The 25,397-nt window shown below is 51.4% G+C and overlaps 2 protein-coding genes across 4 annotated transcripts in view; both read left to right on the top strand.

Annotated features, from left to right (window-relative positions):
* Asap3 (ArfGAP with SH3 domain, ankyrin repeat and PH domain 3) overlaps positions 1-9,141 on the top strand; it is a 42,748-nt gene extending 33,607 nt beyond the window's left edge. For all 3 annotated transcript variants that reach the window (XM_031379089.1, XM_031379090.1, XM_031379091.1), the window contains 15 exons: positions 81-150; positions 404-491; positions 1,823-1,871; positions 1,980-2,167; positions 2,252-2,385; positions 2,552-2,646; positions 3,045-3,222; positions 4,086-4,171; positions 4,319-4,434; positions 4,960-5,027; positions 5,110-5,217; positions 5,326-5,521; positions 6,803-7,028; positions 7,602-7,692; positions 7,935-9,141. In XM_031379089.1, coding sequence (XP_031234949.1) covers positions 81-150; positions 404-491; positions 1,823-1,871; positions 1,980-2,167; positions 2,252-2,385; positions 2,552-2,646; positions 3,045-3,222; positions 4,086-4,171; positions 4,319-4,434; positions 4,960-5,027; positions 5,110-5,217; positions 5,326-5,521; positions 6,803-7,028; positions 7,602-7,692; positions 7,935-8,009 — 1,768 coding nt within the window. In that variant the 3' untranslated portion in view covers positions 8,010-9,141. The remainder of the gene's footprint in view (positions 1-80; positions 151-403; positions 492-1,822; positions 1,872-1,979; positions 2,168-2,251; positions 2,386-2,551; positions 2,647-3,044; positions 3,223-4,085; positions 4,172-4,318; positions 4,435-4,959; positions 5,028-5,109; positions 5,218-5,325; positions 5,522-6,802; positions 7,029-7,601; positions 7,693-7,934) is intronic.
* Positions 9,142-11,758: 2,617 nt separating this feature from the next.
* Tcea3 (transcription elongation factor A3) overlaps positions 11,759-25,397 on the top strand; it is a 32,996-nt gene continuing 19,357 nt past the window's right edge. Inside the window, exons 1-5 of the mRNA XM_031379092.1 lie at positions 11,759-12,114; positions 20,844-20,906; positions 21,516-21,621; positions 22,357-22,498; positions 24,954-25,016. Of these exons, the coding sequence (XP_031234952.1) occupies positions 12,046-12,114; positions 20,844-20,906; positions 21,516-21,621; positions 22,357-22,498; positions 24,954-25,016 (443 nt within the window). The 5' untranslated portion in view covers positions 11,759-12,045. The remainder of the gene's footprint in view (positions 12,115-20,843; positions 20,907-21,515; positions 21,622-22,356; positions 22,499-24,953; positions 25,017-25,397) is intronic.

Raw genomic sequence — 25,397 nt, forward strand, 5'->3', positions numbered from 1 at the left:
GTCCTCCATTCTTGTTCTCGGATGCAGGGGAATTAAATGTGAGCCACTGGACACTGTTTTTCTGTCCTTCTGGGCTTTAGGATTCGAAGAGTCTGGCAGAAGAGGAAGTGTGGAGTGAAGTATGGCTGCCTGACCATCTCGCACAGCATGGTGAGACGTCTTCGGAGTGCTGAGCAGACAAATGCCAATGCCGTCCCTCAGGAACAGGCCTCCTCTGATCTTAGATAACGGAGTATTAGTAATCTCTGGTAGGAGGAAGGATGGTACCTGAAGGTCCAATGTCGGATGCACATCCCTTCTCTGGGAGGAAAGGGTCTTTCATAATTGCTTAATAGATAAGGAAACAGAAAACTCAGAGGCCCAGAGGGGTAACATGGGGCCCTCTACCCTCAAATTTCCACAGATCAACAGGCCTCCAGTGAAGCTGGCCTTGCTGACGTGCCAAGTGAGGCCAAACCCTGAGGAGAAAAGGTGCTTCGACCTGGTGACCCGTGAGTAATCCACACCGGCCCCACACTGCTCCTCCGGAGGGGCCACAGCCCTGGCTTGATATGCAGTCCTACTACGTAGCCCTGCAGGCCCAGGACTCCAAGCCACTTAACACTTTATAGAGTTTCACCTCTCAGCCCCCTGAACATGAAAACACATCTACCTCCTGTATATATTAAGCGTGGTGGTCATGTAGAGCGCATTTGAACCGCTCCTGCTTATCTGGCTTTTGGAACTAGTTTAACTTTTTTTTTGTGGATCTGGGGGTAGGGAGCTTTAATGCCAAGCTTTAGGGAAGTGAGTGCAGGCTGGATTCACCGCTGAGGACCATGTAACACTAGGCATAGTGGTGCACATCTGTAATCCCAGGAGAGGGGTCAGAAGTTCAAGGTAAGCCTCAGCTACATGGAGAGTTTAGGCCAGCCCGAGTTACATGAGACTTTGTCTCATATTTTAAAAAAGGCTCTTGTCTTCAGGGAACTCTCTTAATGATTTATTTGTATTTTATGTGTATTGGTATTTTGACTGCATGGGTGTGTGTTGGATCCCCTAGAACTGGGGTTACAGGAAGCAGTGAGCTGCTATGTGGGTGCCGGGAATTGAATCTACATCCTCTGGAAGAGCGGCCAGGGCTCTTAACCACTGAGCTATCATTGCAGACAGGGTACCCTCTTGGAAGGAGTGAGAAGAGGATCCAGGGCTCTTGCGGGTGGATGTCCAGAGGAGTGAGGCACACATAGAGACCCTCAGAGGACCTGAGCCGCTGTAGGGAATTAAGGGCTGTTTGAGGAGAACATTCGTGTTTAGCCTTGAGAGATGCAGATATTGTAGCATTTGGGCGAACGGGATGCTTTGGGAAGTGGGGGTAGCAGGGCTAAAGGCATGGGAACGGAACATACTCCCCACGCCAGTCTTCCAAGGGACTTCACACAGGGCGAGGCCTGGGACTGTGTGTTAAAGGTCTGGACCTTGTTCCCTGATAGTAGGGACTGTACGGTGTCTGGAGGCAGGGTGCAGTATGGTTAGAGCTGTAGACAGGACAGCCTGCGAGCTGGTAGGGCTAGGTGAAGGGAGAGAGGAAGGGACCAAAGAAACTAGATTGTGGTGGGTCTGGAGGTGAGGGTCATGCTGTGCTTGAGCTGTGTGCTTGAGGTGTGTGCTGTGCACTGAGCCTGGATCATACAGAAAGCCTTGCCAGGGTCCTGCTTTTGAGATGACATATGCAGGTAGTGACACTCACTTAGGAGCACCTGATCTCAGAGGCACACAGATGTTTGTCCTGGGGAAGGCCTGCAATGTCTGTGGGCTTGATACCCTTTTCTCTTCCCTACAGACAACCGTACCTACCACTTCCATGCAGAGGACGAGCAGGAGTGTGAGGCGTGAGTGCCCCTTCTGAGTGCCAGCAGCAGGGGAGGGACAGTGCATGGGGCAGGGAACGCATCCACCCCCAGTCTCCTGTCCCCAACTCGCCCATTCCATCTGCACAGATGGGTGTCTGTGCTACAGAATAGCAAGGATGAAGCACTGAGCAGCGCCTTTCACGGGGAGCCCAGTGTCGGCCAGTGGTCTTGGGGCACCAGACTGGATACGGAGCCCCACGACCTAACCAACATGCTTGTCGCCGAGGTGAAGAGCAGGCCAGGGAATGGCCATTGCTGCGACTGTGGGGCTGCAGGTCAGCGGTGAGGAAGCTTTGGTGGGAGGCCTAGAGAAGGGATTCTGGGATGGAGGCTCCAACCCCAACCGTGCTCCTCTGCAGACCCCACATGGCTCAGCACCAACCTGGGCGTGCTCACCTGCATCCAGTGCTCCGGTGTCCACCGGGAGCTGGGCGTGCGCTTCTCCCGCATCCAGTCCCTCACCTTGGACCTCCTGGGCCCCTCGGAGCTGCTGGTGAGAGCGGGGTCAGGGGTCAGAGAGAATGTTAGGGGCGTGGGGGCCGGGGCTTAGGGAACTGTAGGGAGGGAGTAAACTTTGAAGGGTGAACCTTGCCAGGAGCTATGTCCTAACTGTGTGACTTTACCCACTGACTCCCGCTCCTGCTGTGCTATACCACCAGCTGGCTTTGAACATCGGAAACTCCCACTTCAATGAAGTCATGGAGGCCCACCTGCCCTCCCATGGCAGCCCTAAACCCTCTGCCGAGAGTGACATGTAAGGATGGTTTCAGAAGGCGGGGTTTGCTAGCTCCCCTGTTTCCAGGGTCTGAAAGGGATCTGGGGTCAGAGGCTGGAGAGAAGGGAGACCCCTGACCTGGAAGTTAGCAGGACACCAGACTCACCTGGAGAGTGGTTCCAGAAGTTACTACATGGGGCTGGAGAGATGGCTCAGCGGTTAAGAGCACTGACTGCTCTTCCAGAGGTCCTAAGTTCAAATCCCAGCAACCACATGGTAGCTCACAACCACCCTTAATGAGATCTGACACCCTCTTCTGGTGTGTCTGAAGACAGCTACAGTGTACTTACATATAACAAAGAAATAAATCTTTTTTTTTAAAAAAGTTACTATGTGGAAAAACTTCTGAGTTCTGGTGATGTCTATTGCCTTGGTAGGAGCAGCCGCAGGAACTACATTGTAGCCAAGTATGTGGAACATAAGTTTGCCCGCCGTTCCACACCAGATCCCCAGAAGCTACGCACAGCCATCTGCAGCCGGGACCTCCTGTCCGTCCTGGAGGCCTTTGCCAATGGGCAGGACTTCGGACAGCTGCTGCCTGGGCCTGATGGGCAGGTGAGAGCCCCTCCCAGGGCCTCTGAGGAGTCCTATTTCCTCATCTATAAAATGGGTTAGCTTTGGAAGTGGAGAAGGGCACGTCTGACTAGAGTAGTGAAAACCACTGCATTTCGGGGATAGGTTCATGAGGGAGGAAGGATTTCATCAGAAGGATTGCTGTGACTGACATTTAAAACTGGGTATATGAGCCTGGAGAGAGGCCTCGGCAGTTAAAAGCACTGGCTGCTTTTCCAGAGGACTGACATTCAGTTCCCAGTACCTACATGGAGGCTCACAACTGTCTGTAATTCCAGTTCCAGAGGATCCCATGTCTTCTTTTGGCCTCTGTGTATACTTGTGGCAGACAGACATACAGACAAAACCCATGCATGTAAAATTGGGGGAAAAAAAAAAACCGAAGGCAATCTTTTCAAAACAAACAAAACAACTGGATGTCACCGCCTAGGGGCGTAGCTCTGTGATGAGGCATCATGAGCTTGCCTGTGAGGCCCTGTATTGTCCCCTAGCCCTGAAGAAGAGCGTGATGTCTCTGAATTGTACAACTGAAACCTTCACAGGCCACCTAGTGGGCAGTGGGGGCATAGCACTTGAGTGAGCGCTTGGGCAAGGTGGGCAGCACAACAAGGTAGAGAACAGGAAGCCAGAAGAGACCTCAGTGAAGAAGTGGGCGAAAAGGGGAGCCCCAGCCAGATTAAGATTTGGGAACCACTGGAGGAAGCCATAAAGGACTGCCCGACTTTCCCACACTTCCCTAATGTGAGAGTCTGTCCAGATGTCTCATCTCTTGGGGTTTCTGATAACATCCTATTCAGAGATGTTGGGGGAAACTCAGCCATGTGTGTGTGTGTATGTGTGTCCAGGCACCTGGAGAGCTCGCCCTGCACTTGGCCATTAGAGTTGCCAGCCATGCTTCCCTGCCGCTAGTGGACTTCCTCATCCAGAATGGGTGAGAGCCTGCCTGCCTTCAGCAGCCTTGCTGGTCCCGATTCCTTCCTTGTCCCCCCACCCCTTTCCATGGGACTCTGACCCCCCACCCACACCCCTTGCCTGCCTGTTTCCCTCCCGGATCCTCCCTGCAACTCCCTCCTCCTAGTGGCCACTTGGATGCCAAGGCTGCGGACGGAAACACTGCCCTGCACTGCGCTGCGCTGCACGGCCAGCAGGACTGTCTCAAGCTGCTGCTCAAAGGGAGAGCTCCTGTGGGGGCAGGTGCGGCGTTATGCCCCCTTCAGACTCTTTTCACAGACCAGAGCATTGACAGCAAGCGCACCCTTCGCAGGCATACTCCCCCTGGCTTGCCCCTGCCCTCCTCTGTGGCCTCAGGGGTGGAGGTTGTCATTCAGTTCTAAAGTCCCAGCTTCCTCATCTATAAAATGGGAGTTTCACAGAGCTAGTGAGCCTGCGCAAAGGTGTGTAGACGGGGCAAAGCAAACCCTAGCTGAATCTGGGTTCTAGTGATGTGATTGTTCCTTGCTGACTAGATAGCATGCTAAGTGATCCGTACCGTTAATCAGTGAATCCTCACAGCCTGGAGAGAGAGTTTCATGTACTATAGTCATTTAATAGATGAGACAGTTAAGACCCAGTGGGCCTAAGCAGACCACCTAAGACCACACAGGAAGTCAGAGAACCAGTTTTCATACACAGTCAATCTGATTCCAAGCCCCGTATTAAAACTCCAAGCTGCAGTGTCCCATTGACGCTGACTGTGGTCCCTGGATTTACCCTTCACAGTAAATGATGCTGGAGAGACAGCCCTGGACATAGCCAGGAGCAGACAGCACAAGGAATGCGAAGAGCTGGTGAGTCTGAGCGGAGGGGCTGCCCTCTAGCCCTTCCTCAGCCTGTCAGCCCTCTAATGCAGCAAGCCTGTGTTTTTGGCAGCTGGAGCAGGCACAAGCAGGGACGCTTACTTTCCCTCTCCATATGGACTACCACTGGGGCCATTCCATGGAGCACGGCTTTGACAGTGAGGAGGAGGAGGAAGAGAAGGTAGGCTCGGCCCCTCCCCCTCTCGGTTGCACCAGCATGGAGCCACACTGGGCCTGCTGGGAAGAGAAAGGCTGGGCTGCGGAAAGCAAGATGGTCCTGTCTCCGCAGCACTGCCCCGCAAAGCCCCCAGCGCAGGCCTGCCGGGGCAGTGGGAGGCTGGACATCAGCAACCACACCTACGAAACTGTTGCCAACCCGGGACCAGCCACCACTGAGAGCCAAAGCGAGGACAGTGCCCCACCCCTGCCCATCAAAACCTCTTCTCGGACCATACTCCTCGGGCGAGCTGGACATTCCAGTGGAGGTACAGTTGGCTGCTCAGCAGTATTGCGATTCAGCCATGTGTACATGGCAGAGCTAAGGGTGGCGGCTGGTGCCTGTAATCTCAGCTATCAGCAGGTGGAGGTTGGAGGGTTAGGAGTTCAAGGCCAGCTTGGGCTCCTTGAGACCCTGGAAGCAGCAGAGCGAAGGGTGGCAAGACCACCCTGCCATCAAAGTTCCCTCAAGGTTGCCATCCTCCTCTCCTCCAGGAAACGTTAAGTGACTTTTTAAGCTTCTGTTGTGAGATGGCAACCCAGGTTGGTCTTGCTCAGATCCTTCAGTGCCGCACTTAAACCAAAAGACAAGCGTTTGTTGAGTGTGCCCCGCGTCAATCTAGCGAGGAGCTAAAGACCGGGAAGCAGTAGGTCATACCACGCGGCTCTGCACACTATAAAGACTGCTAATCCACCCCAGCAGGTCCAGGTTTGCTCCTCCGCAGACTGCTTCTCTCCAGCTCTGAGCAGAGCCTGGCTGTGCTCTTGGACTGTGTGTTGGATGGGTGGAGCTTCTTTTGGAAGGCCAGGAGAGAGACTGGGAGAGGGAGCAGATCCTATTGGGTTAGGAGGGTTCCCTGAAGGAGGTGGTGCGGGTGCAGAGCTTGGGGGGTGGGCAGGAAGGCACACGCCAAGGAGAAGGTGAATCGAAACAGAATGAGCCATCATGGCTGTTGGGGGGGGGATGACCACATGACCACTAAATGACAGTGCTGCGGTTCAGGGCTGGGACATTGAGGAAGGACCACAATGGACCTAGAAGTCAGCTTTGACAGTGAGCAAAGAGGAAAGCGTTTCTACTTTTTTTAAAAATTTATTAATTAATTTATTTTTTTCTTTTTTAATGTGAGTGCTCTGTCTGCATGTACACCTGCATGCCAGAAGAGGGCATCAGATCCCTTTATAGATGGTCATGAGCCACCATGTGATTGCTGGGAATTGAACTCAGGAGCTCTGGGAGAGCAGCTAATGCTGTTAGCACCTGAGCCATCTCCCACCAGCCCAGCACTTCTACCTTTGTACTACAGGGGGGCAACTAAAAGAAAACATTGTCACGGGCTGGAGAGGTGGCTCAGTGGTTAAGAGCACTGACTGCTCTTCCAGAGGTCCTGAGTTCAAATCCCAGCAACCACATGGCGGCTCACAATCATCTGTAATGAGATCTGACACTCTCTTCTGGTGTGTCTGAAGACAGCTACAGTGTACTTACATATAATAAATAAATCTTTAAAAAACAAACACACACACACATCGTCTCTTTGTGGTTCTAGATCATTCTGACATTCCCAGCCTGAGATCAGAGTCTCCTGAGGCCTTAGAGAAGCGGAGCAGCCCAGCATCTTCCTCCTCCAGCCTCACCAGCTCTGTGGAACCTGGGGGGCTGAGCCAGGCCCCATCTAGCCCTGAAGAAGGCCTCCAGGAGCCGCCAGGCACCTCCCGCCCTGGCCTGACATCTGGAACCACCCCTGCTGAGGTGTATCTCCCTGTCAAGTTCAGGTTGGTAAGGTTGGCTGTCACAGGTTGGCTGTGCTATCCAGCGCATCCCCTGGCTCTCCAAGCATTTGTTGGCTTCCTCACTCGAACTGGTCTGAAGCGTGGGTCATAGTCTTGCTCTAGGAGCCAAGCTGTAGGCTGGACCTGAGCAGACAGTGGCTTACCTTTTCCTCTACCATCCACTGCTTTCAAGACTGCCCAGTAGAGTCAAGGAGAAGACTGCGGCTTGGGCTGCTGAGGTTGGTGGGAGGAGAAAGTTCCCCCTACATGGATCCTTCTTAAGAGCTCAGTGGAATCGTCACTTGTCCCCAGCTGCAATCCAGGACCCAACTGCTTCTCTTCCCTGCAAACCCTTTTTGTCTAGACTTGACTTTGAGGAGAACTGGACTTGGGAACACCCTCAGAGCCCTCTGGGGAGAGGTCGGTTCTGGACCTCCAGGGCTTGTGAAGATCCAGCCTAAGGGCCTGGTAGATTCTGATTCCACTTCACCACCACCCCCAGCCTTGTCTGTCTACCTAGGTCCCTCGGAGGGGCTCCCGCCAGCAGGGTAACAACTGGTCATCTTTGCCTTTCAGCTCAGAGAGCACTCGATCCTACAGACGAGGAGGCCGGAGTCTGGAAGATAGTCCCTCTGCCTGGCAGCCACGATGTAGACGGAACATTCCGGTAGGAGCACTTGTGTATGCTTTGAAGTGTAGGTGCCTGGGCTGTAGAGTTGGTCAAGAACAGGCAGGGAGGGGAGGGAGGCCTCTTTCCATGGTGGCAACACTATGGGCTGAGGTGGCCACAGTTGAGCTTGATGTCACCTTCCTGCTTAGCCCAGGACTGTGTGAGGCTGAGCTTGACTGTCGCTGTTTCCCAGAGAAGATGCAAAAGGGGCTCTGTCAGCTTCATCCTTCTTCTTCCAGGTTGGCTTCATAGAAGGAGATGGCTCAAAGGTCGGGGTTCTCCCGGCAAGTTCCCTGCAACTCTTGCACGACTAGCTTCTTGCTGACCCCTCTGCATGGCTCACACTGGACCCCATCATTCAGAGTTGGGACTTGAGACCACAGACCTGGGAGCTCACCTTCCTTATGTAGCCCATGATCCTGCCATGGACATTGCCCTTCTGTGTTGGGGCACATGTCCTGGGCCAGACGCGTTTTCTGACAATGCCTGGGTTGGGTTAAGTTACACAACCCTCAATACTTACTATACCAGGATTGTGTTTCTCTCTACAAAGGTGGTTCGCCATCATTCATGCCCAGGCACTGTCTCATGGCTACTTATCAATCTGGTGACTTTCTTTAGTGAAGTCCAGCTTTATGTCCAGACCTTTGCTAGGTACTGTGGATGCCACATGAATAAGACACACATCCTGCAGGTGTGGTTCCTCATTGGAAAGCTGGGTTCAAGAACTGCCTTGGAACGAACAGAGCCAGATTGCAGAGGGATGGCTCTGAGCTCAGAGCCGGGACTGACATCAGCTGGTCTCCTGTCTGGTCATTACAGTTGTTACAGCCCAGTTCTAGGTGGTCAAGGCCTGTGATGCCCAGACTAAAGAACTCTGAATGGCTCCGATAGAGGGCAGCCTTACCCTCCCTGGGGTCTGTACTGTGTTCCCCAGCCTGGAAGTAGAATATGACTCACCTACCTTGATTTAACAGAAAGGAAAGGGATGGTCTGGTTGACTGATCCCATTTCTCCCACTTTCCTCTTGATGAAATCAGAAGCCTGGGAGGAAGTGAGGGACCAGGAAAGGAGAAAGGCATTGGGACAATAAGTGACTTCAAGAGTCTGCTTTCTAGGGCCAGAAATCCCACCATTGCTCAGCCCCAGTTACAAAGCCAGACCGTCAGTAACCACGACAGCTCTGCTTTACACCCACTTGTCAGTGGGTCCTGCAGGGGTGGGCTGAGCCCAACAGGGGAGGCCAGAGAGTGCCCAGTGAATGTCCAGCTGTGTGGCTTGGATTTGAACCATTCACCCTGGAGGCTGCTGTGTTCCTTGGTCCTAAAGCAGCAGGACTGTTTCCGAGCCACAGAGCAGCTTGTGCTCATCTCAGACTTAAGTTTTACTTGTCTCTAATAAAGGACTCTTGGGGGAGGGACGAACCCCCCTGGGAGACTCTTAGGACTTGGGATTCTTCCCCTGGCTCTGGTTTCGGCCATGTTGGTAAAGAATAGTGGTCAGAGTAAAACAGAGAGTTTTGCTCTGTCCAGGAGACATTTGGTAAGGCAAGGCGTTCCCACTGGAGGGGGTATCCCTGAGGTCAGGGTGCCACTGAGCACCCTCCTCACAGCATCTCCTAGTCTGTTTTGTGTTGTCCTCACGGAACGATGGGGGCTGGGTGGTTTCTACAGGAAAGAGTTTTCTTTGGCTTAGGGTTCTGGTGACAGGGAAACTCCAGACTGCATGTCGTGAGCGGCCTGAAAATGGCCCTGACTGTCACAACATCACAGCGGAGGAGAAAGCAGGCACTTTTGTGCAGTGATCTCAGTTTGCTTTATAGCACCCTCGCTTTTGTCAGAACTCATTCCCTAAAGGCAGAGCCCCTCACATAATGGGCTTCCACTAGGCGCCGCCCCTTAAAGGCTCAGTCACCCCTCCACATTGCCACACCACGAACGAAGGAAGAAAACACACTCAAAGCATACAAAGGAACAAACGAAGAAAACACACTCAGAACATACCCACATGGCAAGGGTCATCCCCACAGCAATGAACTAGCCAATCTAAAGCGCTGTCAGCAGCGAGGCTCAGAACCCTAGGTGTGCAGGAAAGCACGCTGGACTGGAGCCTGAGGACCTGATGCTCGACCCTTCTGTGGTCCTGACCACACCCCCTCCTGTTAGCCCTGAGATGATGAGTTGGGCGATGGAGTTTGTGAGGTGAGCCCTGGACGTATAGCAAGGGGAGGAAATGAAACAGGAGGTCAGTCAGCAGTGAAGGATGGAGGAGAAGGCTGTTGGGAATGTGCTTGCCACACAAGCTTGAGGATGTGAGTTCGAATCTGTAAGGCTCATGCAAAAAGCTAGTCATGCAGTGTATTCCCTTACTCTTGGCTCTGCGGAAGCGGACCCTGGAGGATCCTGGAAGCTGGCTGACCAGCTCCAGGTTCAGTGAGAGACCCTGTCTCAAAAAATTAGGAGGCTAGCAATTGAGATCACCACCAATCTCTAGCTGCCCTGTGCCCTCGCCCTCGCCCTAACATACACACACATCTGTAGTTCCAGCACTCTGGGGGCTGAGGCCGGGGTATAGGGAGTTAACAAATAACTTTGAGCTGTCCCTTTGAGAGTAAAGAACGGGGTGTTTACCACCAATAGAGGGCCCCTCTGGGGCTATCCGTTCCCTCTCTGCCCCGAAAGCTCACAGGGAGATATGACAGCTGTGTGCAGGGGGATACAGTGGGGATACAGGTGGGCAGAAGGGATAAGATGGGTACCCGTAGAGCTGGCTACATTCCAGGAGAGAAGGCGTCCCACTTCCTGAGATTCAGTCTTCTATTTGCCTAATAAGGTCAGACGCATTTTCTTAGGGTCCTTCAAACTTCTTTTGGCCAAGAGACCTCCCAGGAGCTCTACTGAAGAAACACCTGGCTTTGGCAACTGCGGTGCTAAGTCCCCGCCCATCTTCTCCACATCCCAACGCTAAAGCCACGGACTTTTCAGTTCCGACCCCCTCTCCCCCCAACAAGTCAGGGATCCTCCTATCCCCAAGCTTTGTACGCAGAGTGCTCCAGGAAGCTGTCTCGCCCCCTCTGGATGCTTAGGAATACCTGGAACACAGTAGGTGCTCAGTAAATAGAACAAAGACTTGCTGCCTTGTCGATTACGAAGACCTCCTTCTCCTCCCCTCCTCCCCCCCCCAACTTCCACTCTGCCTTTTGCAGGCAATAAATTGCACTTCTTGGGAGGGGGATGAGCCCCCAGCTGGGCCTTACACTTGCCCTCGCTCCCTCCTCTCCCCACCCCAGCTGTGATGAGTACAGTCCTCTTTAATGGTTATTTTGCCCAGCCTGCTGCCCCTGAGATCGTTCTTGCTAGTTGATTGGATACCGTTTGTCGAATGGGAAAAAAAAACAACCCTTGACCGTCCTCACGCGGCAGCAGTTGGAAGACAGGTGTCCACAACAGGCCCCAGACTTGATTCTCTGAGGTTATCTCAGAAAGTTGGGAGACTTGGCAGTTCCTCAGCCCTCACACACTGTGAGCCCTCTTCTGTCCCCCTCCAAATCAGACAGCCTCGCAGAAAGGTCATTTTCTGTCAGGAGGGGAACTAGATCTGCAGAGAATTCTTGGAAGATTTTCCACCCGAGAGCAGATGTGGGCATAGCCGAGAGAGGGAGGCAGAGTTATTCCCTCCACCCCCAAATTACTCTTCTAAGCCCTGCGCGCCGCCCTAAGAATCACCCACAGCTCAGCCTTTCGGAGCGTGGTCCCGATACCCCTTTGAGAGCTTGTTAGAAAAAAAAATAGAGACTGGCGGGCCAACGGCTCTGAGCATACCTCGCGAGTGCGTGCAAGCCACAGGCCTTGGGCGCACCAAGGAGCCTACCTAAGTTAAGGCATAGATGACTTCAGAATCTGCACCAAGATGTGATGAATTCACCAACTTTCCCGGCTTGGGTATAGCCATCGAAGCTAAATCCTCCCTCTGGGAACTCAGTGATGCTGAGACACCGCAGCTCTGAACTTCTCACAGCTGCGCTGACACTCCCCCACCCCGACCTCCGAGAACCCTCTTGCTCAAATCTCCCTGGAGCCTGGAGCACCCCTAGGAGAGTTGGAGGAGAGCCCCTTCTCCAAGATTGGTCCTTTCCTCTTGAGGCACAACCGGCCAGGCTCAGGCAGTCTTTGCCCGGGCAGTCCTTGAAGTCTATATTTAGTGCCCGCCACCCCTCCCCCAGCGCTGGGAGGGGCGCGCCCCGCCCCCTCCGGGCTCAAGTGTCCGGTGTGTTTGCAGCCCGTGCGGCTCGCGCTTTGGCGCTCGCTGCCGCCCTGCGCCCCTAACCCCTCGGGGGCGTCGTGGGCCAACATGGGCCTGGAAGAGGAGCTGCTGAGGATCGCCAAAAAGCTGGAGAAGATGGTGGCCCGGAAGAAGACGGTGAGGCTGCCGAGTTTGCAACGCAGCCCCTGGGCCACCGAGGCGCGACTCCGCCAGCCACCGGCTTGGTGGGCGTGCCGGCCCCGTGGCCGAAGGGAGCGCGCGGGACACGGGACACGGGACGGTGGGGGGCTAGTTGCCAGGCAGGGGGTCCCCCAGCTACTTGTTGGCTACTCAGGATGGGCGTGTGCGTGGCCAGATCTGGAGGGGATGGTACAGGACCCCCCCAAGGCGCTCGGCTGCTGCAAGTCACCGTAGACGGGTCGGGTGCGCTCCTGGGCAGCTTGCGCCGAGCAGAGACACAAACCCAGGGGAGGACATTTAGGAGTTCGGGGGCTCGGGGTGTGCGCAAGACCCGGGGAGCTGCAGGCGCAGCAAGAACTGGAGAGACACATTTTGGGTGATTTCGAAAAAGATCGGAGAACCTCGGGCTGAGAATGAGGCGCCGAGCCGCGTTTGCACACCCCAGGGAGTGGGCCTACAAGACCCGAGCGAAGGGCCGGAGCTGGAGTGCCATGAGTTCTGTTTGCAACTTTTTCCTTGGCCGCGGGATGGGGCCCTGGCGGGCGGAGGTGAACAGGTGCGGGGCGGGGGAAGGAGAAGATGGGGTCTGAACTGGCCCAGCGGGGGAAGTGCACGAAGGAGAACTGTGGCGGGAGGTGGGGGTCCGCAGCCCTAGTCGCGCGAGGGTCCCTGAGCCCTCAGTCCCGGTAGCACAGAGGTAGAGCCAGACGCAAAGTTAATGTTTGATCTATCTAGCGATCTTTGCCTCAGGCTGGTGGCTGGCGCCTGTGCCAATTCTGGAGGGGCGTGGACTGAAAGGGAGAAGACTGGGTGAATGAGGCCCTCCTCGATGGCTTGCCGGTGGGGTCCTTCCTTTTCTTCTCCTACATAGTTTCTAGCAACGAGTTGCACCAGGAACTGCATTGCCAGGACATTCCAGGAAAATTGGAAAACTCTGGGGCCCAAAGAGTGGCTTCGGACCCGGGATGAGTGACAGGCTTGAGCAGCCAAGGAGTGTTAGACGCCTTGCAGTAGTTACCTGGTAACAGTGAGAGAGATGGTGGTAGTGGTGGTACAATCGTGAGAGACCGCGGTTTCCTTGTCTGTATGTAAGATGATGGATTGACCTGGGGTGGGGGTGGGGCAGGGTGCGGGTGGGGGGTGCAGTAGGGAGGGTTGAGAGTGAGACAGGCCTGGAGGTGCTGTGAAAAGATGCCTCGAACCTGCCGCCTGCCACCTGCAGAGCTGCCTCTCAGCCCCTGCTGGGCTGCTCTAGGCTTCCCCCAATACTGCCAGCAAAACCTAAACTCAAGTCACAGGACACTCCCCCAGCTAAGAACCCCAAACTGCGTGGTATGGGTAGACAGGTTGTCTAAGCCTAGTCCCTTGCTCACCCCAGACTTGGTAAGGGAAGCCTGGGCTTTTGGGTGAGAAGGGTTTAGGGGTAGGAGGAAACTCAAGGAGGCTCTAGGGAAGACAGCCTGGTTGGGAAGATTAAGGGGACTTCTATGGCTTCCCTCTTGATCCGTTTACACTCCTAGGCTAATTAGTCTACACTCCTTTGGAGCTCAGTTTCCTCTTCTGTGAAATGGGAAGAGGAAATAGTGCCTTTTGGGGATGAGGATCCCAAGTAGTGTCAGGGCTGTCTCCCATAGCCACAGGGCACAGCTGTGTAGAATCACAACTGTGTCGGGAGTCTGCGCCTGCTGCACTCTAGCAGGGTTTCGGTAGGCACAGAACTCTGGCCTTCTGCCTGAGAAAGGCGGGCCTGGACTGAGAGTGAAAGTGGGCCCGCCCAGTGGTGGTTAGTCCAAGAAGGCATACTTCCTGCAATAAGACAGATCTTCCACGTTGCAGCCTCGCAGGGCTGGAATTTGTTTATTCAGTGACTTAGGGCTGTGTCAGATACCATGAGCATGCACCGGCTGAACAGCTTGCAGGAGACAAACACACACTAGCTATATGCATACTAATGATATATCAACAGAGTCACACAACTTCTATTTGATGGCATGTGGGAAATGGCTCCTGACACCAACAGAATAGACATGACACACGTGCTCTATGCCCTCTGACAGTTTCAGTTAAAGCAGAAAGATACCCCCAAAGCTGACAGGATGCCTTCCCTGGGAAATGCAAAGCCAACAGGCTCATTTATAGCTTTAGACATCATCACATGGGGACAAATCGACATAGAGGGTCTCGGACTGCGTCCCCAATACTCTATGCCAGCACCGGAAAGACTGTTAGCCACACAGTAAGAGAGGCACATCTAGCAAGATTGGCACATAGCTTTAGGAGCCCACTTCCAACATGAGTGCAGCATTCCAATATGACCCAGTTATTCAGAAACATGTACTCGGTGGTGAATTGCATCGGGTTTCATGCTGATGATGGAATTTTCAGGAATTTTGCAAACTGTTAAACATAGACATTAAAAAAAAAACATTAGTATGCTTATAATTAAAAAGAGCTCTTTGCTCAGGGTCTGCCCTGCCAGTTCTGTACCACTAACAGGGATCGGGGATTGGCCAAAAACAAAAACAAAAGAAACCTTGGGCCAGTAAGATGGCTCAGTGGGTAAAAGAGCTTGCCATTAAACTGAATTCAAAACCTGTGGTGAACTGGGCAGTGGTAGCACACACCTTTAATCCCAGCACCTGGGAGGCAGAGGCAGGTGGGTCTCTTGAGTTCGAGGCCAGTCTGGTCTACAGAGTGAGTTCCAGGACAGCCAGGGCTATACACAGAGAAACCCTGTCTCAAAAACCCAATCTAAACCAACCCAAACCAAAATGTGGTGAAAGGAGACATGTGACTTCCATGGGCCATCCTCCTATCTCCCCACATGGGCTTTGAGATGTGCATGTATGCACACACATACGACACGTAACTGTAAAAGAAACCCCAGTTCAGGATCAACATGTCAGTAGCTTGAGATTCGTCACTGAGAGTGCATGTATTCCACAGAAACCAGCAGATGCTATGAATCAGGGTTCTCTCCTTGAGAGCTGGCTAGCAGTCTGCATCAGCATGTGACTCTACCTGCCGGAATCCATGACTGTGTACATATTGGTAGATCTATGTCTTGAAACAGTATGCGAAGCTCCAAGCCCAGTGTTTGTTCCAGACTGGAATTTTACAAAGTCTCCTGGTTCCCTCTTCTGTGAAACAGGTCGATAATTCTGTAAAAGTGGAATTATAAATAGGACCCACTTCCCTAGGGCCTTCTGAGAAGTGGGTGGTTGGTTGGTTTGTTTTAAGAATTAACTGTTTATAAGAGTACACTGTCGCTGTCTTCAGACACACCAGAAGAGGGCATCGGATCCCATTACAGATGGTTGTGAGCCACCATGTGGTTGCTGGGAATTGAACTCAGGACCTCTAGAAGAGCAGTCAGTGCTCTTAGCCATTGAGCCATCTCTCCAGCCCTGTTTGTTTTTGAGACAGGGTCTTATATATAGTATGTTTGCCTCAAGCTGTAACTGAAAATGACCTTGAACGCCTGCTCTTCTTGCCTCTTCCTCCCAAGAGCTGCGATTCCAGTTGTGAACTACCACCTGGTTATAGGGTGTTGGGGATGTCATCTAAGCTTTGTGCATGATAAGCAGACAATTTTCTGATGGAAGCACCTTCCCGTTTCCTTGTGAGAAGTCCGTGCAGGTCAAGGCCTTAGAAGCATTCCCAGCACACAGGAAAGCCTTTGGTTAACATGAAGCATGGTGTTGTATGGCTACACGTTCACATACAGCCCTGTCTGTGGGCCATTCTGGGAACACAGTGAACCTCGGTGCTGAGGGAGTCTAAGGACTGACAGAAGGCAGCTCATAGGATGTGGTCCAGGACCTGGCAAGGGGAGGCTGATAGCTGGAACCAGGCAAGGGACATACAGGGCATAGTTACTTTATGATCCTCAGCAAATTAATCTCAAGATAGCCAGGGCTGGCTTCTAGACACCAAACTTGATCTCAGCCAGGAAGCTGAGAGGCAGCAGGGCTGGCTTCTATGTAGCAGGTTGATGGAAGAAGGTTAAAATAGGATGCAGGTGTGTTTAGGATGTGGCAGACAGACTTTCAGCTCCAAGCTTCTTTCTTTTTCTCCCCATTCTGCTTTCTACTTCGTTTATTCTTTAAAGGCTTTTTTTTTTTTTTAATACTTTGTGTATGGGAATGTTGCCTGGATATGTGTTATATCAGAGTTCCACATGCCTGGTTCCTGAGGAGACCAAAAGAACGTGTTGAATCGGCCAGGCAGTGGTGACGCACACCTTTAGTCAGCACTTGGGAGGAAGAGGCAGGTTGATTTCTGAGTTCAAGGCCAGCCTGGTCTACAGAGTAAGTTCCAGGACAGCTAGGGCTACACAAAGAAACCCTGTCTCAAAAAACAAAACAAAACAAAACAAAACAAAACAAAACAAAACAAAAAAAAAAAGGTGTTGAATCCCTTGGAACTGTAGTTACAGATGGCTGTCAGCCACCATATGGGTGCTGGGAACTGAGTTCTCTTTCGAAGCAGCATGTGCTCTAACCACTGAGCAACCTCTCCAGCCCCATGTTTCATTCCTTCTGCATTTATTCTGAGAGCAGCTGGCTCTCACACAGCATTCTAAGGTCTTAGAGATCAAAGCAGTTCTCATTACCCCCAGAGGAACGAAAGTATTTGTCCATTCAGAGACTCAAAGGTGAGTCCCAGAACTCTAAAAACAGAGACAGAAGGATCACAAGTTCAAGGCCAGCCTGAGCTAGGGAGACTTGAGAGTAAAGGTCTGTAAGAGAGCTGTCTTTGAAGTGGGTCCACCTTGAAATGACCCAAAAGTTCCATCGACTGGATTCTTACTCATTGCTAGGAACTCTTTTTGAGTATTTTATACTGATAGGAAGCAGTTAGGCATGATAGAAAACGACTTGAACAAAAGGAATTGTTGATGTGAGGTGGTCTGGATAGATCTCAGCAATAATAATCTAGGAAAACAAAATAGATGCTTATACCACACTTTCAATATAAAATGCTATAAATGACCAAGCATGGTGGCACAAGCCTTTAGCCTCTCTGCATTTGTGTGGCTGAGGCAGGAGGACCACAAGTTCAAGGCCAGCTTGAGTAACATATTGAGACCCTGTTAAAACTTGAGAATACAAAGTCTAGAGCTGGATGATGGTGGCAAACATCTTCAGTCTCAGCATTTGGGAGGCGGAGCCGGGTGGATCTTTGTGAGTTCAAGGGCAGCATGGCCTACAGAGCAAATTCCAGGACAGTCATGAATACATAGAGAGACATTGTCTCAAACAAACAAACATCAAAGATGGGGAGATAATAATTAATAGTTAGTAATGTGTTTGGTATATAAGCATGTGGAGCTGACTTCAAGTCCCACTGCCATGTGGAAAGCCAGACATGGTGGCAAATGCTTGTAACGACTGCAATGGGAGGTCAGAGATGAGTAGAACCCTAGGGCCCACCTTCTAGCCAGTTTAGCCTAATTGTTGAGCACCTGGTCCTATTGAGAGAGACTGTCTCAAGAAAACAAGGTAACAGGCTGGAGAGATGGTTCAGGGGTTAAGAGCACTAGCTGGTCTTCCAGAGGTCCTGGGTTCAATTCCCAGCAACCACATGGTGGCTCACAGCCCTCTGTGATGAGAACCGGCGCCCTCTTCTAGCATGCAAGCATATATGCAGGGAGAACACTGTGTACATAATAAATAAACCTTAAAAAACAAAACAAAAAAACAAACAACAACAAGAAAGTGGATGATACCTGAGAAAATATACCCAAGGTTGACCTCTGGTCTCCATCACAAGCACATGCATGTCTGTGTTGCACAGAGAAATCCTGGCTTGAAAAACAAAATAAGTTGGGCAGTGGTGGTGCATGCCTTTAATCCCAGCACTTGGGAGGCAGAGGCAGGTGGATTTCTGAGTTCGAGGCCAGCCTGGTCTACAGAGTGAGTTCCAGGACAGCCAGGGCTACACAGAGAAACCCTGTCTCAAAAAACAAAAAACAAAAACAAAAACCTCAGAGACAGACTAGGGAGATGAGCCAGTGCATAAAGACATTGCTAAGCCTGGTGACCTGAGTTTGATCTCTGGGACCCACATAGTGCAAGGAGAGAACCAGCTCCAGTAAGCGCCCTCTGCCCTCTACACATGCACCTTGGTAGGCACAGAATCTCCTTTCCCTCCAAGATAAATATGTGAGAAAAATATTCTTATTGTACCAACTCAGGAGTCAGGCAGTAGGTGGGGGGAGGAGGGGCATACCTTTAATCCCAGCACGGCAGAGGCAGAGGCAGAGGCAGAGGCAGAGGCAGAAGCAGGCAGATCTGAGTTTGAGGCTAACCTAGTCTACAGAGTGAGTTCCAGGACAGCCAGGGCTACACAGAGAAATCTTGCCCCCCAAAAAGAGTTGAAGTTGGAGAGGTGGCTCAGACATAAAAATGCATACTGCACTTCAAGGGATCAGAGTTCAGTTTCTTGAATCCATGTTGGGCAACTCACACTGTTGGGGTCACCCCATAAACCACATGGACATGGATCTTGGACAGAGAGGTCATACATACACTCCAGGACTGGTCAACCAGGGCCAAGGTCCAAATTTGGGAACTGAACTATGACCCCGAGTTGAGATCCTACTGGGTTTTTGAGCCCCAAATCCATAGACACCTGTGCCAAGTTATTTTACCAATCAGGATTTAGGGATAGGGGATTTCCTTAGGAACATGTCTTTGTTGTACACTTGTCCTGCTCTGTTTGGTTGGGGTATTCAGCTGTGGCAGGGGACTTACCTTGTCTAATATTCATGTCCTCACTTGTCTACCAGGATGGGACATTGTCTAACATTCATGTCTTAACTTGCCAACCAGGATGTCAGTTTCCCATGTACATGTCTCTTCCTGCCAAGTAGGATGTCAGTTTCCAGGGAGGTCTCGGGAACTTAAACTTTACTGACTCCAACTCATAAAAGGAAGTCTTATTCCAAATAGTTATTTATGTTGGGGCAGGTGTCGCTGTTATGTTGGGGTCCATCCCAAGGGAATCTTATACCATGAAAGCTTATACACAGGTGCAGATAGTACTGCTGGGTGGTTGGTTCAGGTCCAAGCTTATTGTGAGGAACTATACAACGCAGTTCTACTGACTTCTATCATGATTGGTTTTTAAGGGCACAGGACATTAGAGAATATGTGATCAATCTTGGCATTAGAAAGGTTCCTAGTAACAGCAGAAACAGATGAGAAAGTGTCCTTATAATGGCAGGCTAGCCAGGTCATAGTTACCCAGGCCTTAACATTTTGCCTAGGCCTTAACAGTCCATCTAGAGCTGGGCGGTGGTGGCGCACACCTTTAATCCCAGCACTTGGGAGGCAGAGGCAGGCGGATTTCTGAGTTCAAGGCCAGCCTGGTCTACAGAGTGAGTTCCAGGACAGCCAGGGCTATGCCGAGAAACCCTGTCTCAAAAAAACAAACAAAAAAAAAAAACCCAAAAAACAAAAAAATATTCCATCTAGGCCTTAATATTTTACCTAGGTCCTAACAATAACAACTACCTGTGATTCCAGCTATAGGGGATATGACATTCTGCGTTCACAAGTACATACCCACACAGAGACATATATGTAAATCATACACATAATTTAAAACATATCTGGCTGGAGAAATGACTCAGTGATTGAGGGCACTGGCTGCTCTTACAGAAGACCCCAGTTCAGTTCCCAGAACCTACTTGATGGCTCCCAACCATCTGTTAACTCCAGCTCCAGAGGAGTCCAGTGCCTTGTTCTGGCTTGCACGTGTTCTAGGCACACACGGGGTGCACATACATGCATGTAGACAAGCCATACATTTAAAATAAGGTTAAAAATGCTTAAATTATCCACATACACACACATAATTAGCTGTGCACATTTGAAGACTGGACCTCAGTGCCCAGCGCTCATCAGCTGACTGACTGTACTCTCTGCTGGAGGCAGAGACAAGGGTTCCCTGGAGCAAGCCGATTAGCTCAAACTGCCCAGATCGCTGTCGCTGATATATATCTATATCTATCTATCTATCTATCTATCTATCTATCTATCTATCTATCTATCTATCTCTCTCTCTCTATATATATATATATATATGTATATATATATGTGTGTGTGTGTATATACATATATATATATATGTGAGAAAATATCCATACAGTTACACAACAGTACATGTGACTTATTGTGTGTCAGTAACACCTTAATAACACCAGTCTGAGAAAGAGCCAGGTGCAGTAGCAAGCCTGTATAACCCCAGACACTTGGGATGTTGAGGCAGGAGGATCTGAGCGTTACAAGCTAGCCTAGACAACGTAGTGCTTTTTTTGTTCCTCCCACACGGAACAAAATAAGTGAAAAGCCATTAGTCCTTTCTCTTGGAAGCTCACAGTAGTCTAGATGTGCAGAGAGACAGGAGGAGGCTTGGAAGCTTCCGGTTCCCAGCAGGAAGCTCAGACTGGCCCCAATCAGAGGCAGATGCAAAGCGAAGCAGGGGGAAAGGCTAGTTAGTGTTCATTGAGGGGAGGTGGTGGGAGGTGCCACTAGCCAACTGGTCTGGGGCCAGAGCCTTTCCCATCTCTCTCGTTCTGTGTGCCCACACCTGTCCTTGGACCGCACATCTGTCTGTCCAACCAGGAGCCTACAACCATCAGAGAGAGGCTCAGGGCAACAGCTGTGTCTCAGTGTTTTCCTTGTGACTTCCTGCAGGAAGGGGCCCTGGACCTTCTGGAGAAGTTGAACAGTTGCCAGATGTCCATCCAGCTGCTCCAGGTGGGAGGACGGGCCCTTGAGGTGGTTGCTCTGTGGGAGGGAAAGACCCCCATGGAGCGTCTCTTGAGGGTAAATTCTTTCCCAGGCTCAGGGGTCAGGGTCCTTGGGTTTAGGAAGAAGATGTTTTCCTTGAATTTTTATCCAAAGCCTGTGAGATGCAAGTGGTTATGACCCAAGGAGAGAGAGATGTCCCCCCTGCTTTCAAATCATCCTTAAATTTCCCATAAATCCCCAGACTTTACCAGAGACTTCTGGTCCCGAAGGGCAAGCGCAGATCTAAGATGTGGCAGTCAGAGGTAGGTCTAAGTCTCGACTCTTTCTCAAAGCATCCAGTGGCTACAGCCAACACTCACCACACCCCAGCTTTCCACCAACGCTACCTGTCAGCGTAGGCTTGGGTTTCAGGCCGGGTATCCATCAGGGCCAAGCCGGGTATCCGTCAGGGCCAAGTTCTAGGATAGATGGTCGAGGTAATGTCTTCTGCTGGGAGTTGGGCAAGGACCCTGGAGAGGTCGAGATTAGAGGGAAAGGAGAGTTGAGCTGGGGCTGCAGCCTTCAGTAAGAAGTGGCTGGTCCTGTAGGTCAGCTCCTTTCACCCTTTCTTCACAGACTACCAGGATCGGAGTCGCCGTCAACGGAGTTCGCAAGCACTGCTCAGACAAGGAGGTGGTGTCCTTGGCCAAAGTCCTCATTAAAAACTGGAAGCGGCTGCTGGGTGAGGGGAAGACCACTTCCTGCCAGCTTGTGGGAGAGGCCATGCCTGGCTGGTAGTAGGCTCTCAGCTTGCATCGTTGAGTTATTTAATCAATGGCATGTAGCCCCTGGATCATTGAGTTCATGGTGGTGTGTGCATGGGTGTAAGCTCTATATGTAACATATAACTTTTAGTGTATGTGTCTTTTGGGTTTTTTTGTTTGTTTGTTTTTGTTGTTTTTTGTTTTTTCGAGACAGGGTTTCTCTGTATAGCCCTGGCTGTCCTGGAACTCACTCTGTAGACCAGGTTAGCCTCAAACTCAGAAATCCACCTGCCTCTGCCTCCCAAGTGCTGGGATTAAAGGCGTGCGCCACCAGTGCCCGGCATGTATGTCTTTATGTTTTTGTCTGTATGCATGTATATGTGCATTGCCTGCTTTTGCATAGATACGTGTACTGCTATGCTCTATATGTATCTCTGTGTGCATGCACAGGTATGTGCATGTGTCCACATGCATCTGGATGCATGCATTCCTGTGTACGTGCATGTGTGTGCACATGCACACATATGTGCGTGCATGTGTACAGTGGTGCACATGTGTACACATGAATCCACATGTATGTATGCATGTGTGTGATGCGCCTGCATGCAGCTGTTCCCCCAGTCCTGGTCCTTTTTTCCCCAGGGACCAAAGTCACACAGGTCTGTGTTGTGATGGTGCTGAGTGGGGACACAATGCCACAATTTCATTTTCAGACTCCCCCAGAACCACCAAAGGAGAAAGAGAAGAAAAAGAAAAAGCAAAGAAGAAAGAGAAAGGACTTGGCTGTTCAGACTGGAAACCAGAAGCAGGCCTTTCTCCACCAAGGAAGAAAGGGGGGGAGAAGCCCAAAACCAGGTACTTCTTTTTTGGGCGGGAGAGCAGGGGGGCCCATGCTTGTCAAGTCTTTTACCAGAAGCTGTTTAGAGAATTTCTTGAAGACAGCCCTGGAGGTAGATGTTAGTGTCTCCTCCGGTGCTCACCCTGGGATTTTGACTCAGTCTGACCAACTCGCATGGCCCCAGCTTCACCCAGAATGGAGAAGGGATGGGAAGCATGCCAGCCAGGCAGCCCTGGCATTGCTCAGCTTTGAAACGTTTACAGGAGCCAGGCACAGCGGCATGCACAGCCATAAACACAGCACTCAAGAGGGAGGCATGGGGTCACGGATTTGTGGTCAGCCTGAACTACATAGCAAGGTCACTGCCACAAAAAACAAGTGGGGTTCTCTCAAAACAAGTGGATGTTCCCTGGCAGATACAAAGAAAGATGGCCACAATGGGAGAGAAGCCCTGCTTAGAGGGATCCCCACGTCCCCAGCATTGCACCAGTCCCATAAGCAGAGCCTTGGTGTCCAACAAGAGCAGTCCCTACTGCTGAGACCCAGGGCTTGAAAGCTGTGGCTCTCCGCTAATTACCCGTAGACAGCTCTCAGCCTTTCCTGTCTAGACACACTTTACGAACCAAGTCATTTGCACGGGCAGTGATGTTGCCTGGTAACACAGTCCACATCCCATCTTCGTCAGGTCTGCAGGGCCGGGTGGGCCTGGACTTTGTCCATTAAGAGAAGTGATTGATCAGGATTTACCTCTGCATTTGTGGTAAGCCACTAGGAAGCAGAGGATCCTGGAAGTAAGGACTTTCTAGACCCCACAGTTATTATGTGGGAGTGGGGCTGGATCTGTGCCTCTGCAGAAGGGAACACAACGTGGTGGTCTCAACCCCATGCCCGTTCCCTTTGCTCATCCAACCCAGGTGCTTCCCAAAGCATGTGTGTCTTGGATAGGACACAAATGTCACCTTTATTGTGATAGACTAAAGATTTCATGGTCATATAGATAAGCCGTGGGGGAAGCCGAGGCAGGAGGATAGCTTGAGAGAACTTGGAGGTCTGCCCTGAGTGACATAGTGAGCCCCCATTTCTTTTTCTTTTTGTTTTTTCCAGACAGGGTTTCTCTGTGTAGCCACAGCTGTCCTGGAACTCACTCTGTAGACCAGGCTGGCCTGGAACTCAGAAATCAGCCTGCCTCTGCCTCCCAAGCACTGAGATTAAAGGCATGTGCCACCACTGCCCAACTCCCCATTTCAAGAGAAAAAAATTTCAAAAAGTAACTAAATCTTCCTCATTCCCAGTAACTGGGAAATCTCCTAACTTCTTGGGGTTTATGTTTGGACAGCTGGTAATTAATAGGTCTGTGGTAGATATTGTCACACTGCAGACACACACCTTCAGGATCATATAAAAGCCTCAATGCACAAACTTAAAAAACGTGTGTGCACACACATGTGGACGGCATGGTCAAGCCTGTCTCCTAGCATGTCCGTTCAGGGTATCAAACTCTGGCCATCAGGCTTAGCATCTCCCCTCCTCCCCTCTCCCTCTCCCATCTCCTTCTCCATTTCCCATCTCCCCTCTCCTCCCTGCCTCCCCTCTTCTCTCTTTCTGTCCCTTGTCACCTCTCTTCATAGTGCTGGGGATGGATCCTAGGACCTTACACATACTAGGCAAGTCCCCTACCTCCGCGGTCTCGCCCAGCCCAGTCCCCACACCACACTGCTTTTTATATAACTTTCCCATGCTACACTGCTTTTTATATAACTGTCATGGAGGGCTGTTGCATAATGAGTGCTGTAGGGCAGTAAGTTCTACACCACCCTAAGATATGAGCTGGGAACTACACCTTAGAGCCAGAAATTTTATACAAAACAATCACAAACTTTGTATACAAACAGCAACAGGGCCTGGTATTCGAGGCCAGGAGAAGTTGCTCACCTTGTCCCGCTGATGGCACTGAGGTTGTAGGATTGCGTGGGTTTTCTTTCTTTCTGTCCTTTTTTTTCCCTCTTGCACACTGGTTTCTTATAAGGCTTTGGGCACAGCACACAGCTGATCCTGTCCCCTACAGTTTTCAATTGCCAACTAAAATCAACTCTCCTACCTTCCAAGCTTGTGTGTGCTTCCCTCAACCTCCTAAGTAGCCTGCAGGGGAGGCCATCTCAGCCTTCTAGATACGTGTACCAGCAGCTTGACAGCAGGGAGAAGGGCCTGCTAAGGGTTCTCAGAAGAGTAGTTAGGCATTACAGGGTAGCATCGAGTGGCATTTCTGCAGACATCTGTTTCCTCCTTTGTATTCTTTTGTTAGGTAGGGGTGGGTGAGAGGGTGAGTGGGTACCTTGGGGCCTCTCTTTCCCAGCCCAGGCAGGCTCTCCCATCCTCTGCCCGGTGGGCCTTGCCGCAGGGGTTCCTCTCCCAGCAGAGCAGTGTGGCTGCCAGCCGACCGGATAGCGTCATCTCCAGTTCTGTGTCTTTCAGGAAAGACTCTGCAGACTCCAGGTCACCCACCACCTCCTCTCCCAAAAGGCCTTCGCTGGAAAGGTAAAGGGATAGGCCTTGTTTGGCGGGAATGGGGGCAGGGCTCTCTGTTCAGCCGGGGAAGCCTGAGGTAGGAGAAGAAACCCACACTACCTTACCTCCAAATTTTAGGACCTGCAGGCATGATGGCTGACCAGTCACTGTCACTCTGTCACAGAGTGCCATGCCCAGGTCAAGATGAGCTCAGTAAGGGCAGCCAGGGCTATACAGAGAAACCCCGTCTTGAAAAACAAACAAACCAAAGCCAGGATCTGAGAGACAGGAGGATTGCTCAAGGCTAGCCTAGGCTGTATAGTAAGAGGTAAGGAAGATGGTTATGCCGGTGTTGGGGTCATACCTAGCCAAAAGCCTTTCCTGTGTGAAGGGCCTGACAGAGTCGGCAGG

The sequence above is a fragment of the Mastomys coucha genome, unplaced genomic scaffold (genome assembly GCF_008632895.1).
Source record: "Mastomys coucha isolate ucsf_1 unplaced genomic scaffold, UCSF_Mcou_1 pScaffold18, whole genome shotgun sequence".
NCBI classification, from domain to species: Eukaryota; Metazoa; Chordata; class Mammalia; order Rodentia; family Muridae; genus Mastomys; species Mastomys coucha.